Here is an 18,503-nt window from a genome sequence, read left to right on the forward strand (position 1 = left end):
GGCGCTATTAATCAGCCGTATGACGTTTCACGCCCCTTATCACAAGTTCAATCGAACTGAACTCAATCATCTGAACATCTTTCTACGATCGGCAGTAAAGACAGCCCTCGGACTTCCCCCGTACACCTCGACGCATCGCCTGCTTCAGCTTGGCCTCCACAACACCGCAGAAGAGCTGATAGAAGCCCAAAGGAATGGCCAACTCACGCGCCTTCGAGACACTAGAGTGGGCCGGACTGTTCTCCGTAGACTAGGCTACCCAGAGCCAACAACACCGCTGCAACAGAGGTACCATGCCATCTCGCCCAAACTGGCAGCTAAGATCAGGGTCGCGCCAGTCCCAAAGAATATGGACCCCGCACTCCACACTGGTCGTAGGACCGCTAGAGTCAAGGCACTCCTGCGCCAGTACAGAGGTGTCCAAACTGTTTTATATGTCGACGCGGCGAGATATCCATCGGGCACAGACGCTATGGCACTAGCTGTTACGGACGCCAACGGCTCAATTAAGATTACGGGCTCCGTTCGTGGCAGGAACTCGAGCACGACGGCTGAGGAGACTGCCATAGCGGTAGCACTCACCTTCATACACCACATGGACACATGTTACAAACATCCCACCAGTCCGACATACACAATAATCACAGATTCACAAGCTGCGTGTCGCGCCTCCGCGAAGAATACATTATCTTTCGAGGCTTCACGCGTGCTCTCACCTATAAACTATGATACCTTTCCCATTGTTAAAATTGTTTGGACTCCTGGTCACTCCTCCCTTCCTGGCAACGAGAGTGCGCACGCGCTCACCCGAGCAGCAACCTTCTGGGCGCTGTCGACGAAAGCGGAGGGGGAAGTAGACACAGAGGACGCCAGCACAGTTCCACAGTCTTACACCCATATTACACTATATTACCGTACACAAAGAAGAACTCTGCCACCGCCGCACCCAACACTCACCAAGGCCGAAGCTGTGGCATGGCGACAACTGCAGACTCACACGTATACAAATTTGTACCACAAACATTTGTTCTTCCCCACCCGCTACCCAGATAAATGCCCCACCTGCCAACAACACCGACCTACACTATATCATTCTGTTGGGCCTGCCCAAAGCCACCCGGCGGCATTCCACCTGTACCTCACCCCACCCTCTCATCTTGGGAAGATGCCTTGTCCCGCACGGAGCTGGCCGAACAACGCCGGCTAATCGAGCGGGCCGAGAGGATTTCCGTGGCCCATGGCCTTATGGACTGATTTGTATTCTTTCTGAGACCGTTTTATTCGCAACAACCCGCAAGACCAGCGACAGCTGTTCTGGCGGGCCTGCAGGATTGAGGTGGCACATGGAGCCCTCGACAGAGGGCTCCACTCAGGAAGAAAAGGAAGTTTATATAATAAATGTTTTTCCTCCTCCTCCTCCACATACTGTGTGGCATCAGTACATATTGAAAAGCCCAAGGTGGTCAAAATTATCACAGCCCTCCACTACGGAGCCTCTCATAGCCAATGCCACTTTGGGAAGTAAAACTCCGCATTTTGTAATACCTAGAGAGCATGAACTGTAATTCATTATGAGTTTATGTCTAGCTTTTTTTTGATAATGTATTAAAGTCCACATCAAAATTGCGCTAAAGTTACAGCCATTTTAAGGTGACAGCTTTTAACAGCTTACGAGTGGCATCCGCAGAAACTGTGCGAGAGATGTGTCCGCTAGATTCCGCGAGATATTGGTGGGGTTCTGGAATATAGTGACCGATAGTTATACTTAATGATACGGCATCTCTCATAGCCTGAGTCGCTTTGGGACGTTAAACCCCAAAACCAAACCAAACCAATAATAGTCAGTGATGAGAAAGAGTCTCCCCTCCCTTCACCCTAGAAAGAGACTCTCTCCCTCAAGAATCAGGGGCGTTTCAAGGATCGTAGCAAAGTGGCCAAAAGGCTTTCACTTTGCTGCACGTAAGGTGAAAGTGCTTCCCTGAATTTTTCTTAACACTTTATTGAGTAGGTTTTTAAACGCTTTTAGAGCTTCATTCACTTTCCTTTATAGATTCATTTTCATTTTACACACTTTTATGTCCGCCATCCACAAAAAGTCCTGGCTCAGATCTAGACTACAGAACCACTTCCTGAACATATATTTTTTGCGAAACACTATGTTGTTGCACTAAAATAAACCAATTCTAATTCCAATTCCAGACTGCACATACCTGCCGCTGGACCCGGGCAGAGCCCGTGTGCAGCAGGCTGAAGATGTCGCGCAGCAGGCCGGCCTGCTGGGAGAGGTGGGCCCGGCCAACGGCAGACCCACTAAGGGCCAGTACCATGGAGAGCATCTCAAAACAGTAGGTGTCTCCGCCACTACCAACCATAGCGGGCGAGTGACTGGCGCCACTGCCGCCAGCCATGGCAGCGGCCGTTCTCTGCGGGGGACTCGGTTGAGGACTGCAGAGCGATGCCTCCCACTCCTCACGCACGCGGCGTGCCTCCTTGCGCAAGGCCGCCACTATGTGTGAGCACACCTGGTGTAGAGGCAGGCAAAGCAAGAAACGCCAATATAACTATGCGTGCCTGTCCATACAAGAAGCAGCTGTACTCCTGTCTTGCTTCAATGCTACAATGTAACAACAAGTTGCAAGCACGATTTTAATTTTTTGCTAATGATTACACGCTAATGAATAACTAGCAATAAAGTTCCCCACAACACAAAAAATAACACAGGTGTGCAAATGTTTAATTTCTGAGTTTTCTGCAAAGCAATGCTATGAAGGATATTGTGAATAAATTATCCTTTTGTTCATCATCAGCTTAACTTACACAGGGTGTCTAGCAAACAACTATTTTCAAAATGCCTGACTTTTCCAGGTTTTCCCCGACTATTTCAGTTTAAATTCCCTGACGAGTGAAGAAGCTAAAAATGCAGCTGCTGATGATAATGAGCATAGAAGAATAATTCCCAACAAAAAGCTGTTTATTAACCATATTCTGCTATTTACAATAGTGCAAGGCTATTATTGTGTTAATGGCCGGTAAAAACGTCAAAAGTTTACTGGAAATTAAAAGCGCACTGATGCCAGCCTCAGCAGAGCTCTTTGATACTACCAGTTGTGAAACTTCCCATAGGCCCCATGCAGTATCAAAAAATGGCGATTTTGATTGGTCAAAACTGGGGTGTATATAGGGTGCCTAGCATTCAGGCACCCTAGGTGCATAACCCTAGGTGGCCCACGCCCGCGGGCATTAAAGGAAACTGTCTATGTTGCAAACTTTCACATTGTTGATAAATGTGCAATTATACCTGGAAAATAAAGTTAGTTAGGACATGCGGTAGCGAAAATGAACATAACAGCCATAGCGTTAGTTAAAGGGAGACGCGGGTCTTAAAACGGTAGAAAATGGTCAAAAATCGAGTTTGGGAAAACCTCATTTTCCGAACGTTTATCTTTTCGAGCACCTGCACTCAAATTATTAACGCTGAATGCGGTCAGGAAATGCGATAAAATCGGCTTTCAAAACGTCACGGCAGCCACGAAATGCCCCCGAAAAGAGGAAATTTGTTCGAAACTCCCGCGTGCTCCGCAGGCGTTGCAGCCGGCTGATCGGCGCCATCTCGGGCTTGGTTTGAAACTTTTTCTTTGTGCAGAATTTGCGACATGTCAAAATGGCTTCGTGGCTGCGTGCGCCAATTTCCATTGCGTCTCCCATTGGCTGGCATGATCAGCGCGTCATTTTTTTTTTCCTTTGCCGCTTCGTGTGCGTCTGCGTTAGTGTTCCCGCTTCTTGGTGCACCACTTTGTGCACAGTTTTTCGTTGCGATCGAGATGCTGGAAAACAGTAGATTGTAACCGTGCACGCAACGAGCCTTTGGAAGCCGTAAGAAACGGGTGTGGAACGAAAACCAGAAGACACCGGCCACAAGCATGCCATCGGGACCTGCGTTACAGCTGATGCCAGGCTCAAATTACAGCGCGAATAGCATCCCGGATCACGGTACACTTCGAGTTGATGCCGCCACCGCGTACTACTCTACGGCGGGCTCCGGAGCACTGTGTTGAGGGTCGGTGCCAAATCCGCTCTATCATGGAAGCCAGCAACCCAATGCGAGTTTCACCTCATCGTCAGCGCGGAATGAGACGCCAGTCCCGAGTTTGTGATTGTAAATATGGAAGTGTTAAGCAATTTTATCGTACAGACGAAGCACGGAACCTGCGGCGAGATCGCGAAGACGTGAGCGGTCAACCGCCGGAGTGTCACAATGGACCTTTTTAGGGCCAAACAAATGTTTGTCATGGTGGGGCTCAGGCCTCCTTGGCTCCAGACCGCTAGTTCCCTCAAGAAGCCATTTTCAGGGCTCAAAATACTGTCCTTGCCACTAGGCACCTTACCTAGCCCTGCGCTCTCATCGGCTAAAAAGAATTCAACCCACACCTTCATGAAAATATTATTAACAGTTTCATCTTCAACATTTTTGAAAGTATGTTTACTTGGATGGAATAGGACACTTTTTGATTAGTTTTGAAGGGGGACAGATAGGGAACATTCAAATAAAATTTGCAGTTGAAAATTCCTCGCAACATTTTTGCAGAGAGTTTCGAAACTTCAAAGGCAATTTTCTCAACTTCATATCTTTGCCAACATGACTAGCCTTACGGAACTTTTCATTATCTTATTGTGGCATAATTATAATAATTCTTATACCGCTGAATTTAGGAAGAACTGAACTGTGTAGCTACGCTGTTTTTATGCTGCTAGGTACATATCAATATTTGGTAACAGTAATTTCAGCTAATTATATTTTAAAATTGTGGGGCATCGGCATAATCGGACATTTTAATGTGATAACGCACCTCACTGACAATATAAATAGCATAGCTCCACATGGCAGGTCTTTGGCTACAGCTACATTTCAATTGGAACAAAATAATATTGATGGAAAGGGTCTTTACAACCCTTAAGAAATGACCTAATCAGGCATCAGTTATTTTCCCACAGTATAACAACTAACTGAGATAGAGTGAAACAAATTACATTTTTGAAAACCGCAGGAAGAAATACATGTGCACGCCGAAAATTGTTACGATATCTAATAACAAAAATTTGTTTTTAAGACCAGTGTCTCCCCTTAAGATGTAAAAGAAAAAAAAGTGATTTAGGATCTAGAAAAGTGATGCAGTTTCTAGATCCTAAATCAAACTGAGAGTGATCCCTGTGAAGCAATCACAGCAGTGCATGCACACTGCATCCTTGCTCCTTCGTAACAAGCTGGGATGCTTTTGCATGCACCGTGCCTCTTAACATAATGACGTAAAACGAGAGGACAGTTGCCGTCTGTTTATCTGTTTATAGCTGTTGACTACACCACGAAAATAATGCTGTGGCAAGCCACACGGTGGTGTTTCAGTTTTCTGACCCATGAGTGCAGAATGACGGTGCCATGGTGGTTCTAGATGGTCATCAGCGCATTAATGCGAGCAGGCCTGTGCCACATATACTGGCCCTTGACTATACGAAGAAAGGGTAGGTTAACTTGCGGGGACGAGTGCAGGATACTGCCCTTTGGAAATGTCGCAATTTACCACCAGCTTGAATGAACTACGTATAGGTATCCACAATTTCCGAATGCCTGGGTGGTTTGAAAACCAAACGATATCTGAAAACTGTTTGATGCTTTGAATATTAGCATACTACTAAAAAAGTAGCACATGAGCAAAAGATAAGCGCAGACACTACAAAAGAGAAATCCTCAATGGTAAGACGTGGGCGAAAAATTGACGCGACTATAGCAAGGAATCAAACTGGAAGGAATACAGTACTATTATGCCTAATTTAATGTCCTACTGAAAAGCATGGGTTAATTATGAGGGATACCATGGTGATCTCTAGGTTAAAACAGTCTGCCCAGTTCATTTTCTTTTCTTTGAACTCAAAAAGGTCACAGGGAGGGCACACAGGTCAAGGATGAACTGACCTGCTTCTGAAGGTGGGTCAGCTTGCTTCGGCTGAACAGTATGCCGACCATGTGTTCCTTGAGGTCATTGCTGGTCTCCGGCCTTTCGGGACTGGTGGCTTCGTCTCCCATAGGCCTGGCTGGCACATCTTCCGGACTTTCTGCTTCCCCTCCAAGGAGCTTGCCGAACACCTTTGTGGCAAAATGAACACACAGCAAATAGGTCGAGGCTCAGAGAGGATGATTAAAGGACAAATCACCAAACCTTAAACCAAATGTAATCCCAAACAAGACAGAAGGCAGTGCTGAACGTGCTTTCTGTAAAATACTAACTTGTGGCAAGTGAATAAGTCACAGGAACCAACTCTATACTCTATCACATTCAATTCTGAAGCTTCTGTACTTAACCAATAAATACCAATCAATACTGCTAAGGTAAGAGATAAAACACCACAACAGTATCTCCAAAGGTAAACACAAGTGTGGCATGTCATTGCTTTCTTCTTCAGTCTAGGTTGAAGTGAAAATGCAAAAATGGAAGAAAAAAAAAAAGTAATACACCCAAGAGAAACGCAGCACTCCACAGGTTAAATTTGCAGCAACTTTAGAAACAACGCAGGAAATGGAAGACAAGAAAGAACATGGGACAGCCATTTTTTGCGCTGTTCGCACAAAAATGTCCTACCAGCTAGCTCGGCAATCCATGATACTACAGTAACTGCCTGTACTGCTTCTTCAAGTACCTACATATATTTACATCAAATCTGGTTTGCATGAAGCCCTCATTATATGGAGCACATTCCAACCACATAGCCAGTAAAAGGTTATAGCATAGTGCGATCAGTGATCCACTACTGCGATTCACTTCCGCGTGCTGCCAGTGTGAACGTGGCGACACTTGGTGCTCCCAAAACGATCTGCACGTGGTAAGTGGCGCCCCCACTAAAGCATATCGCAGATCATGTTATGATATAGTACTGCCGCAATCTGGACTGATCCACTTCAACGATACCACCATCAATGCATCATAAAGGCTTAAGCAGCAAAACTGAAATTTAAGAGCTTACTTCCAGTTGGCGCTGATTTTACATGAGTGGCTACAAAGTACACTGAAATGACATGAATCGAAGAACGAGACACTCGTAAATTCCTCCAAATGCTGTCAAAAACGAGCCCTTACATAGGCTGTGAGCATTCTCATTCTACCTTTTAAGGCAAGAATGGCACTACAATTGGAACTGCCATTTGGCCAATATACTATGGCCAAACAAGTGTACCGAGCAAAATTGAAGACGGAACCTTGCCTTGGTGCTCAAAATTTCCTGCAGACTAAACCGAGCCAACAGACGTGATCACTGCAAACATTCCTGGATGACCCTTCCTGCCAAACATGCACTACATGTTATCTCAAGATGTTACATCAAGTAGTAGCTACTATATGGCATAAACTGATCCCTCTTGGAGCTGTGAGCTCATCCTCCAGTTGTTTCCTACCAAGTACAAAATTTGATTAACAGTAAAGCCTAGTCAATTCTACCTCTATTAATTTGAATACTAAGACAATTCAGACTGCTGCCAGAGTTCTGCCAAACACTTATGAAGTTTGTGAAGTTGGAAGGCTAATTATTTGGATGCCCCAGTTGCCACCAGGTATATCAGACGGGCCCCAAGAACGGCACCATGTTCATGTGTGGCTTGAAAAAAAAGAGTCTGTCCAAATATTTGTCCCCAAGCCTGTACAGCATAGGTATTACTGTTTCCCACAACCATCACCAGACTGCAAGGGTACAGCTGCGCAGTTTCGTTGTTGGAGCTCTGCCACCAGCCCATGGCGACAGTGGCTATCGGTTGCACGGACGGAGGGAGGAAGGGAAAACGTCATTTTCTGATACTTTTCACCTTGAAGGGATGACCACTGCCTATGCAAGTTTTTGGCGGCCAACGTTTGGATAATTAAGACACTTCTTCCTTTGCTTGAAGACCAAATAACCTAGTGTATCTAAAATACTTCATGTCTTTCACATCTCCTCTCTGGAAGAGATATAGGCTTCACACTGACGCACCTGTGAGGTGAGCAGCCGGAAAACTCGCAGCGTCTCGGCTTCGCAGTTGCGCTGCTGGATGTGTAGGGAGCGACAATCACCCTGGGTCTCTGCACCTGACCCGGGGCCGTGCCCCAGAACTTTGACCTGGCGGAGCCGCAAGGTGTTATCGGGTCCTCGGAGTTCCAACCTCCAGACGGAGCCGCTAGCAGCCACCTGACTGGAGTCCGGCAGGACGCAGCTCAGCCAGCCTGCAAAGCGGCCCTCCACATCCACCTGCCAAACAGACAAGATTTTTTTGAATCCAGAATATAAAGAAATGCTAAACTGACAACTGCAGTTAAGAGATAGGTCAACCCAAATCCATTATTTTGAATATTATACATCATTTATCACATTGAAAATCTCAGGAGTATCTGAAAAAATCAGCACTACCTCAGACATAAGACTAATTGGAGGCTGCACACTTGCTTTACTGATGTCTAAGAATTAAAATGCAGCTGCCTTCTTTTCTCTTTCTCGCTAAGTGATTTTCAAACTATCATGGTTTGGTAGTGGATGTCTCCGGAAATTTCAGCCTCCTGGGGTTCTTACAGCTGACATCACGCAGCCCACGGGTGCATTCATAGAAGTATATTCATTGCTCAAATCATTCTTTCAGTTATCAGTTAACCCTTGACTCAAGCCTTATCTTGGTGCCTTTCCATCTACACAGCAGATCCCACCAGAGATTGCATACTAAAAACAGACTAAAAAGCAAGCAGCAAACTAGGCAAGTTCACAACACTTGCCTCATAGGTGAAGTGAGACCCTATGAAGCAAAGCATGCCTTGCTTGCACTGTTTTCATGAGAAGTTGGCTAAGACAGCGTTAATGCATAAAAAAAAAAAGAAGAAATATGCCACATCCATAAAGTGTACAAAAACTGAATTTGTACCTAATGACCGGCCTCTTTAAATAAGTAGTAACTGGTAGGAGAAACAAACTGATATTTCAGCTCAAACCAGTTACTGCTTGAGCTCATTTTGGACTGATTACAACAGAGGATGCGCTGACCCAACTAACCCCTTAGAAACTGTGCCATTCATGAGTCCAGGTACTAGATACCTGGAAAATTGCTGCCAGTAGTTTTCACGGACAGTTGTTGATGGCACTGTAGCATGACTACAGCGTACAACTGCATGTTGCAAATATGTGCCGCACGGTGCTAAATTTCTCAAGTTTAGGTGGTTTGAGTGCTATTTAATATAGTAAAAGTGTTCTACAAGTCGAGTGAATAGCAAGCACTATTCACAAGATATTTAAAATCTCAAATAATCACGCACCCTTATATCATATGATTATTTTCAAAACAATTTACATTCCCTTTGTAACAACATGCATTCATCACTCATTTGACTGCCAAGGACTAGAACACCAAAACCTTCCACATAAGAGATGCAATATTGTAATATCAGACTTTAGACACAAATTTTTTCTTAGTGCATTCCTGCTTTGGAATTATGCATAAGACATCAGCAAACATGAATCACTAGAAATTTGTATATGCTGAGTAAATAATGTATAACTGCATTTCTTCTAACACAAAATTTCACTTTTAGTAGTCAAATGTTGGATGGGACTTTATATTTGAGTATAAGATCATGTGAGAGTCATACAAGAACTGCAATACAGTTTTGTCAAGCAGTTACCTGTCTGGTTTCCGTAGCAGCTAAACGTAATAATAAAGTAATTAAAAATTGCAAAGCATTAATTTTATTCCATTCATATTCTCTTGCAATGCTGTGAACATTGTTTGGCAACCTGAAACTAAAACTGAGACTACACTTAAAAAAAAGTTCAAATACACATTATTTACTGAGCACTGGCAAATTTCGAATGGTTATTCGATATCTATTAACATCATAAGCATCATTCAAAAGAAAAACACGCTAGAAAACTTTAATCATCTAATATGTCAGTTTTCGATTCCATTGAGAATAAAGATTTTTTTCGTTTAAATGGTATATTAGGAAAGGAAAATGTTCTCCAATGTACAATACTACGGGTCAATTTTTTTTTGCACGAATGTGTAACACTTCTACAAAGTATGATAACTAATGAAATAGCAACACTGATAAGCTGCAACTTTTCAAATATACTTGCCTAATGCACTTGAAATTGAGGAAAAGATTGAGGCTATTACCGGTGCAAAAATATGCTTGCATCGAAATGGCAAATGATGCCTCGCCACACCTACTGTTTGGCACAGTAGTATTTTCTGCACTCGCCATGTAACATAAGAACCTCCCCCCCCCCCCACCCCCCGCCGGGGTGGCGCAGTGGTTATGGCGCTCGACTACTGTTCCCAAGGATGCGGGATCGAATCCCGCTTTTCGATGCAGGCAAAAAGCTAGGCGCCCGTGTGCTGTTGTGCGATATCAGTGCACGTTAAAGAACCCCAGGTGGTCGAACTTTCTGGAGTCCTGCACTACGGCGTCTCTCATAGTCTGAGTTGCTTTGGGACGTTAAACCCCACAAATCAATCAACACACGCGCACACACACACACACAATTTATTCGCCAAATGAAGGAAGCAGAATTCACCTGAAACACAGCTGTGTACTTATTGTGTCGAAGGGCTAACAAAGCTGGAATAAACCTGCTTACCTGCTTTAACTTCTGTACTTCATCCACATTTGGGCCAAACTTGAAGGTGATGCTATTCACTTTGTTCTGTAACAGTGAAAACGGTAATTACAATAAGCATGAAACCAAAGCAAGCACTCTCACACAAGCTACAAAGAGGGTGCAAATAGTAACTAACCGCAAGATCTCGGCAGTTATCCACGTGGACACACACGATGGTTGGCCGCATATGGGGCCCACAAATGATTGTCAAGACCTTGGTCTTATTGCGGTCTTCATCCCCCGATTCCCAGAAGGTCTCTGTGGAATTGTCACAGAGGCTGTTGGCCATCGCCTGCCGACTTGACGCGCGCAGCTCCATCGAGGGAGTCAGGTCGCGCAGCACTTCAATCCTTGTCAACGACTGAGGAAAGAAAAAAGGAAAACAGTTCTGAAAAATCAGAATGCAGCAAACTCTCCACTGCATCTAGTGAGCTGTTCCAAGAGATATGAGAGGGCACTTATTCGCTAATATATGAATGGGCAGAATGAGCCAAGATAAAAAAAAAGTGTAAAGTGAAGCAGTGCAGCATGCTTTGAACAGACTTAAACCTTATCACTTCCTCTTCTTTGTTCTACGATATGTATAATGATGGCTTGTCCCATCTGCGTATAATTAAAACACTTCTGATTACAGAGGACATAATATTCTGCTCAGAAATAGTAAACATAAAGCAGTACACAAGAAACTGAAGAAGCTGAGATACACCATAAAGTTTATTCCAGATATATTGAGTCAATGGGCTTCTCTGCAACCCAAAAGTGCACATATGGTGTGCCCATGCTAGCGGTGGGCTGCTGGCTGTGATACGCGTCCCACAGGCATACCGGCAGCCCACCGCTCGCCACGAGTGCAGCTTCTCGCGAGGTGCACGCACACGCATCAGCGCGTTGAATGTCACTTCGCGCCAGGCGTTAAAAGGAGGGACACAATACTCAGTGCTGCTTTGCGAGCAAGTGCGCTCAGTATTTCATAGGGACAGATCGAGGTGTCAGATACCGCGTCTCGTGCCGCGTGGCACAAGTGCCTTTGGGGTTGGGGTTGACATTAAAGCAGCTGCGAAAGGTGCTTCAGGAAAAGTCGCTGTTGGTCATAACAGGTCTAATTTTGTTACTGGTAAACTATAAACACAACAAAATTGACGCAGCTCAAATATGGTTCAAGTGATTTCTTCTCCTTACGCAGTGAAGCAGGCCATGTGAAAGCCACCGCAAGCCTTCGGTCAGCAAGACTGGCTTTGCCGCACGACAGCCAGTGTATCGACCTTCGCTTCTCCATACGGCAGCAGTGTCACGTTAAAAACAAACATGCCCGAAAGCAGGTCATGTTCAATCGAACTCGCAGTTTCTTTTAAATTTTTTTATTCATTTATTTACAGCATTAACGCTGCCAGCAGGTACCATTAGGAGAGGCACCCCTTGCACGGGCACAGTGCACGGTTCAATATATTGAATGCTTCTCTGAATGGGAATTCGATAAAGGGGATATTTCTGAGAGTGCAATAAAAGCAATCATTTGATATACCTGGGTTCATTATATCTGGGATCAACCGTAGATACCAATGAAATATTTGCCATGAAAATAAACAGCTTCTTTCTCAAATACAGTCATGAAAACAGCAGCGGGTGGAGGATAAAAAAAAAAATGAACAGTACAACTGAAATAGTTATGATGCATGATAAATGCATGATGAATGTGAACAAAATTGGAGCTTTTGCATTCATAGAGCTACAGCAGTGTTTTCCTACATTATAAGTTTTACATACTTCCAAAGTATCTTCATGTTTAAAGATCTTTCTAGTTATTTTTTAACAGATGAGCAAAGATGCGAAGCGACTGGGGTTTACTGGGCTCTTATTTATACACATGACACCAGTCTTCAAATGCAACCATGGCGCATCCATTGTCTTGGGTCTCTCACCTGATGTCCCAACCCATCCTCAGTTTCTGTTAGCCCAGAGGATGAAGTGCCAGCCACAGCTGGCAACTCAGGCAGAGCAGTTGCTTCTTCTTCCGAATGAGACAAGATGCGTGAAATGTTGGAGAACACGTGGCTGCGGTGTAAGAAAGCGTGGTCTGATGGCATGAAGCGCAGGCGCCAGCACTGCATGGCCATCTGCTGCAGGGATGCGCCCGCAGGCAGGAACACCATCAAGTCCGAGATGGTCTGGAGCAGAGTGTGAAAGGCCGACCGCAGTGGCCCCAGGCATGCTTCACCAGCCAGAGACATGTCTGACAGCGGATGCTCACAGGGGGCCTCCTTGTCCTGCAAGTTACCGCCACATTGTGTTGTGTAAGTAAGATACTGCTGCCAAATTTTACTCCGGTCACTGCTATTAAAAGCTCTGCCATTACATTTACTGCATAGGTATCACACTAACACTATATATACTATGGCCCTATATATACTATATAGGGCCATATATATATACTATGGGCTCAAGCGTATTGGAGCAGCTGAGGCAGAAGTAGTAATGCTGTTGTGAAGCAGCTTTGAGAAATAAAAGGAGAGTCTTGGAGTATTCTAATTATGATTTAGGACATGTTTCTAGGGCCAAACACATTTATTAATTGCACTTTTATACCTAATGTACAAAAAAATGTTTGATACTTTACTGACAACGCACACACCTCAGACAAGAAAAACGAACAGCCAAAACAGGTAAAGATGTTTATTAAAGAAACACAGAGGATCTGAGCAACAACTTGGAACAGACTTTATGCAAATGGAATTGTTGATTGTGCACGTTATAACTAGACACCAAGTTTGGATTTTGCCTATTTTGATTTGATAGATTCAAACATGGAGTCTATCACTTTGAGGCACTCAAGCATCACCCTTAACTTGCAGTTCACATCGATACCGCTCTCCATCTCATGCATGTCCTCAGACCCTATGCTTGTGCCTGATAAATTCCTCAGCACTGGTCAGTAGTGCTTTCAGCGAGAATAGATAGCACTGAAGGATAGCTTTTTTTTCTTCTCAGATTCTTTACTTCGCTGCCAGTGGCTCATTCGTGGTACCGCTCCCGTAATGCTCCAAGTATGCACATTTGTCTTATCTAATAGATTTGAGAGACTTGTTAATTGACAAAGAGAATCAAAGAGGATCAACTTTTGGTTTATTTTAAATTTAATTGCAAATAAATATTTATTATTTTCGTGGCCTCTCTTGTTTATAAAAATTTCATATGTATTATTAGGCTTGTAAACCTATGTAACGCGCAACAGAGACACCACAATCAGACAAGAGAGACAGGACAGGATTGTGGTGTCTCTGTTGCACTTTACATAAGTTTACGAGCATGAACCAACAAGCCCCGCAATGCATTTTACTGGTTTTTATTAGGCTTGGCACTAGATGAGTTGGTTTGGTTTGGTTTATGAGATTTAATGTCCCAAAGCAACTCAGGCTATGAGAGACGCCATAGTGGAGGGCTCCAGAAATTTCGATCGCCTGGGGTTCTTTAACGAGCGCTGACATTGCACAGCACATGGGCACCTTGTTTTTGCCTCCATCGAAAAGCAGCCACTGCAAGTGTCATGTTTGTAAACAAAGGCGACACTGCAATCGGCAGTGACATGGACTGTAGGCAAAAACTGCGCGTGCCTACATCAGTCTACACTGCGCGAAGCGACATTACACTTGAAACCAACAAGCGCATGCAAATATTTAAAAACATATGCATTTGTTGCGCTAAGAGATGTTGCTGCTTATGCCCGGAGAGAAGTTCTGCAATTTTTCAGCCTAATACCCCCCATAAAATGATCAGACAGACTGTTCTATCAGTTTCCTTCTCCGTGGCAACAAAAGCATGTTTATTGTGGGCAACAGTACAGTGATTAATTAAATTAAGTGAAAATGGGAAAGTTCAAGGTACTAGAAATACTGCTAGCGCATTCAAGGAGGAGGACAACACCATTAACAACTGGAAGCATACTCATATGATGAACTTTTTGATGAGCTTTCTGCTTCTCCAAGCACTTCTTTAGAGAATGTAGAATAGCACAGACAACTTAAGTCATACAGTTTCTTTGAATAACAAGAATTCGATCCTTTAGTTCTTAGCAACTTTGCCTAGTGCACTGCCAACTCAATTTATTTTATTCTCCTTGATAAAAGGCCCTAGTCAAGGCTATTCACAGGTTATTAATGTATTAATGCATATGTGGACGTCCGTAACAATGCTCTCATTTTGCTCTCTTGGCTCTATACGAGAAGTACATGAGTGCAAATGCAAAACGTTTTCAGAAAAAATTACACTCTCTACTGAGCTAAATTAATATACTTTGAAATATTTTATTCAAATTAGCATCACTTTATTCTGACGACTTTGAATCCCTCATAGCCGATTACACTTTGGGACTTAACTTGTCGATATTTTGCGTGTTCCTCAGGTTCTGAACGACCAAAATTCTGATAATATCGAAAATAAGACTGCAGGACTTTGTCGAGATCCTAGCGACGTTTACTCACTTTCTCACTTATTGAAACTCGTGGAAGTGAAGACAGAAAAGCATACTACTTCATAAGTCTAGCGCTGTTTCGGCAAGATTGCGCTAAGCAGTTCGGGTGACTAGCTCAGTGTTACCACTCAAGGTAACTGGAAGCAATTTTTGTGTCCTTTTCTGTATGAACAAATGCTCAGGCAGTAGCGCAGGTGAGTGGGATCTGACAGCACATAATCCCTGCGTTCGATGCACTTAAGGTCACATGCACACAAAATATTGCACCTAAACTTCTGAAGTCGAGAGCACAACAAAGCATGCATGAGTTGCAGGTGTTCGTTCTTGCGCTATTCGTCGCGTAACCAAACAGCAACAATGAGGACTAAGAGCTGCAAATGAACCGATCAAGTTTCAATAAAGAAGTGTAACATATGTTAGTCACAAAGGAGATACGTCACTGAGGAGTCTACCTGTCACACTCACGCCGCTGCCCTTCGCTTTCATTTATATAAGAACACAGGAAACTTGTGAAAAAGGGTGCCAATTTCTTTCGCTTGCATTGCGGCGCCACCAACCACACCACAGCTTGCCGGAATATCAAAAATTATGTTCTAAAACACAGCAAGTGCCATGCAACCAATGCACAATGCCCGGGCTTTTGCCTGCATCGTGAACGTCACTGCTGTTGCCAGCGTTGCCACACCTTCATCGATATCGTGGCCTGAAGCTTGTCTGTGTCATTAATGTGTGTGTGCAACACAGAAGTTGAAGAGTGAAGTTGAATGGGCCTTAGCCAGCCTTGCTAAGAACAAAGCTAGCGGAATTGATGGTATTCCAGCTGAGTTGCTTCAAAACCTCAACCACGACGCTGTTAACACACTGCATACATTATGTCAAAAGATTTGGAACCCTGCAGTGGCCACAGGATTGGAGGAGGTCAGTTTACATCCCCATTCCAAAGAAAGGCAGTGCCAAAGATTGTTCCAACTACCGCACGATCGCGCTTATTTCGCATGCTAGCAAGGTGATGTTAAAAATCCTGCAAGGTAGGCTGCAGCAGTATGTGGATCGGGAGCTTCCGGACGTGCAAGCTGGGTTTCGCAAGGGCAGAGGAACTTGAGACCAAATTGCCAACCTTCGCTGGATCATGGAAAAAGCAAGAGAGTTCCAGAAACCCATTTACTTCTGCTTTATTAATTATGCGAAAGCGTTTGACTGCGTAGATCACAGCAGATTGTGGCAAGCTCTCCAAGAGATGGGAGTTCCAATTCACCTCATCTGTCTCCTCAGGAACCTTTATGAAGGGCAAGAGGCCACAGTCAGAACTGGGCATGGTCTTACTGATTGGTTTCCGATTGAGAAAGGGGTGAGGCAAGGCTGCATACTGTCGCCCTGCCTATTTAACCTATATGCAGAGTGCATCATGAGGAAGGCCGGTCTGGACGAGTCTTCAGCTGGAGTGAAGATTGCTGGAAAACGTATCAACAACCTTAGATATGCGGATGATACCACTTTAATGGCAGAAAGTGAAGTGGAACTCAAGAGACTTCTGATGCGCGTACAAGAAGAGAGTGAGAAGTTTGGGCTTAAACTGAACATTAAAAAGACGAAGATCATGGCGTCTTGCCCTATCAAGTCCTGGAGCATCAATGGACAAGAAGTGGAAGTTGTGACAGATTTTCTGTTCTTGGGCGCCAAGATTACCTCGGAAGGAGACTACAGCCATGAAATTAGGAGACGCCTGCTTCTGGGAAAGAGAGAAATGGTTAGCCTTGACCGCCTAGTAAAGAGCAGAGACATTAGTCTGCCAACCAAGATCCATATAACCCGTGCTTTGGTCTTTCCAGTTGTGATGTATGGATGCGAGAGTTGGACTGTGAAAAAGGCTGACCGCCGAAGAATTGACGCATTTGAATTGTGGTGCTGGCGAAGACTCTTAAGAGTTCCTTGGACTGCCAGAAGATCAAATCAGTCGATATTGTCGACCATAAACCCTGACTGCTCATTGGAGGGTCAAATTCTAAAGTTAAAGCTCAGCTACTTTGGTCATCTGATGAGAAGAGAGGAGTCGCTGGAGAAAGATTTGATGTTGGGAAAGGTTGAGGGTCGCCGGAGAAGGGGTAGGCAGCGAGCGCGATGGCTAGATGGCATTCTCGAGGCATTGCAGATGAAGCTATGTGATGTTAAGAAGATAGTGAGAGACCGGAAAGCGTGGCGTGACATGGTCCATAGGGTCACGAAGAGTCGGACACGACTGAACGCCTGAACTGAACTGAACTGCAACACAGATTTACACAGTTTTCATTAACATGTAATACAGTGAGGAGAACAAATCGAAATAATTTATTTGCCTACATATCGCACATTGTCGCAGGATGTCATCAGGCCACTGTTTTTAGATAGTCCCTCGTCAAATTCTTTCAAAGGGAAGTCATCCTTAGTATTGCCGAGCATGTTCAATATCCTGCATTTCTTAAAATCACAGCCAGTGAGCTCCTTGATTGAATGCTGGTCCAGTGTGCGTGAGCCAACTGCAAAGGGCGGCTGGCCTGGCCTATCTGAGCAGTCTAGTGGCGGTAACTGCAGGCTCATCCAGTCCAGAAGCGGCACTTCGACAGGTGTTTGTGCTCTTAGCATCTATAATTACCTTCCTTTAAGAAGCAGTAGAGTATTATTTTCATAGTCCGGACATCGCGTGAGGTGCGATCCTCCTGCTTATGACAGCGTGGATGTTGTATGGTCATGGCGAAATAGAGTTCAAATCGAAACAACCAACCAACGCCGCCACACACAGAGCTTCACTTCATTGGAAGCCTGATGGTGAAAGCGGCGAATAATAATGAAACAAGAACTGCGACTTTGGGCTGGAGTTTTCTAAAGAAAGTGTTTGTAGCGTATGAGACACTACCTGCTCAGAGAGCTCCTTCTTCTGATTGATGCCTTCTTTGCCTTCAGACTGTTCGTCCATCCTCTCAGCAGCAGTTGGAGACATGGCAGCCACCAGGCACCACAACAGGTCATGCAGACAGGTGGGTTGTGTGACATTGCGCAGCAGCCAGTTGAATGCCTGTCAATGACACAAGCAAGACAGTGCTTCCTGGTCTCAAAAGGGGAAAAAAAAAAAAAAAAAAAGGGATATTGCGTGCGTGCACGCAAAAAAAGAATCTAGCGCACAAAGTGTGTTGTCTTGACTAGCCCATGGGCCATGCACAATCATTCATTCCATTGCTAGTTAGGGGGGCGAAATTCCCAGAAAGATGTGCTTTGGGTAACAACGCTTAATGTTCTAAAGAGACTCAGGTGATGAGACAGACCCTAGTGGACAGCTCTGGAAATTTTGACCACCTGGGGTTCTTTAACGTGCACTGACATCACACAGTAAATTGGTGCTTTGCTT

The 18,503-nt window shown here is 44.5% G+C and overlaps 1 protein-coding gene across 4 annotated transcripts in view; it reads right to left on the minus strand.

The window, feature by feature from the left end:
• hiw (MYC binding protein highwire) overlaps nucleotides 1–18,503 on the minus strand; it is a 155,797-nt gene that overhangs the window by 22,466 nt on the left and 114,828 nt on the right. For all 4 annotated transcript variants that reach the window (XM_084601663.1, XM_084601661.1, XM_084601662.1 and 1 more), the window contains 7 exons: nucleotides 18,015–18,173; nucleotides 12,579–12,923; nucleotides 10,796–11,020; nucleotides 10,639–10,704; nucleotides 8,011–8,265; nucleotides 5,969–6,139; nucleotides 2,211–2,522 (listed from right to left, as the gene is read on the minus strand). In XM_084601663.1, coding sequence (XP_084457789.1) covers nucleotides 2,211–2,522; nucleotides 5,969–6,139; nucleotides 8,011–8,265; nucleotides 10,639–10,704; nucleotides 10,796–11,020; nucleotides 12,579–12,923; nucleotides 18,015–18,173 — 1,533 coding nt within the window. The remainder of the gene's footprint in view (nucleotides 1–2,210; nucleotides 2,523–5,968; nucleotides 6,140–8,010; nucleotides 8,266–10,638; nucleotides 10,705–10,795; nucleotides 11,021–12,578; nucleotides 12,924–18,014; nucleotides 18,174–18,503) is intronic.

Source organism: Amblyomma maculatum, chromosome 4 (assembly GCF_055883805.1).
Source record: "Amblyomma maculatum isolate TAMU_Amacu chromosome 4, ASM5588380v1, whole genome shotgun sequence".
Taxonomy (NCBI): domain Eukaryota; kingdom Metazoa; phylum Arthropoda; class Arachnida; order Ixodida; family Ixodidae; genus Amblyomma; species Amblyomma maculatum.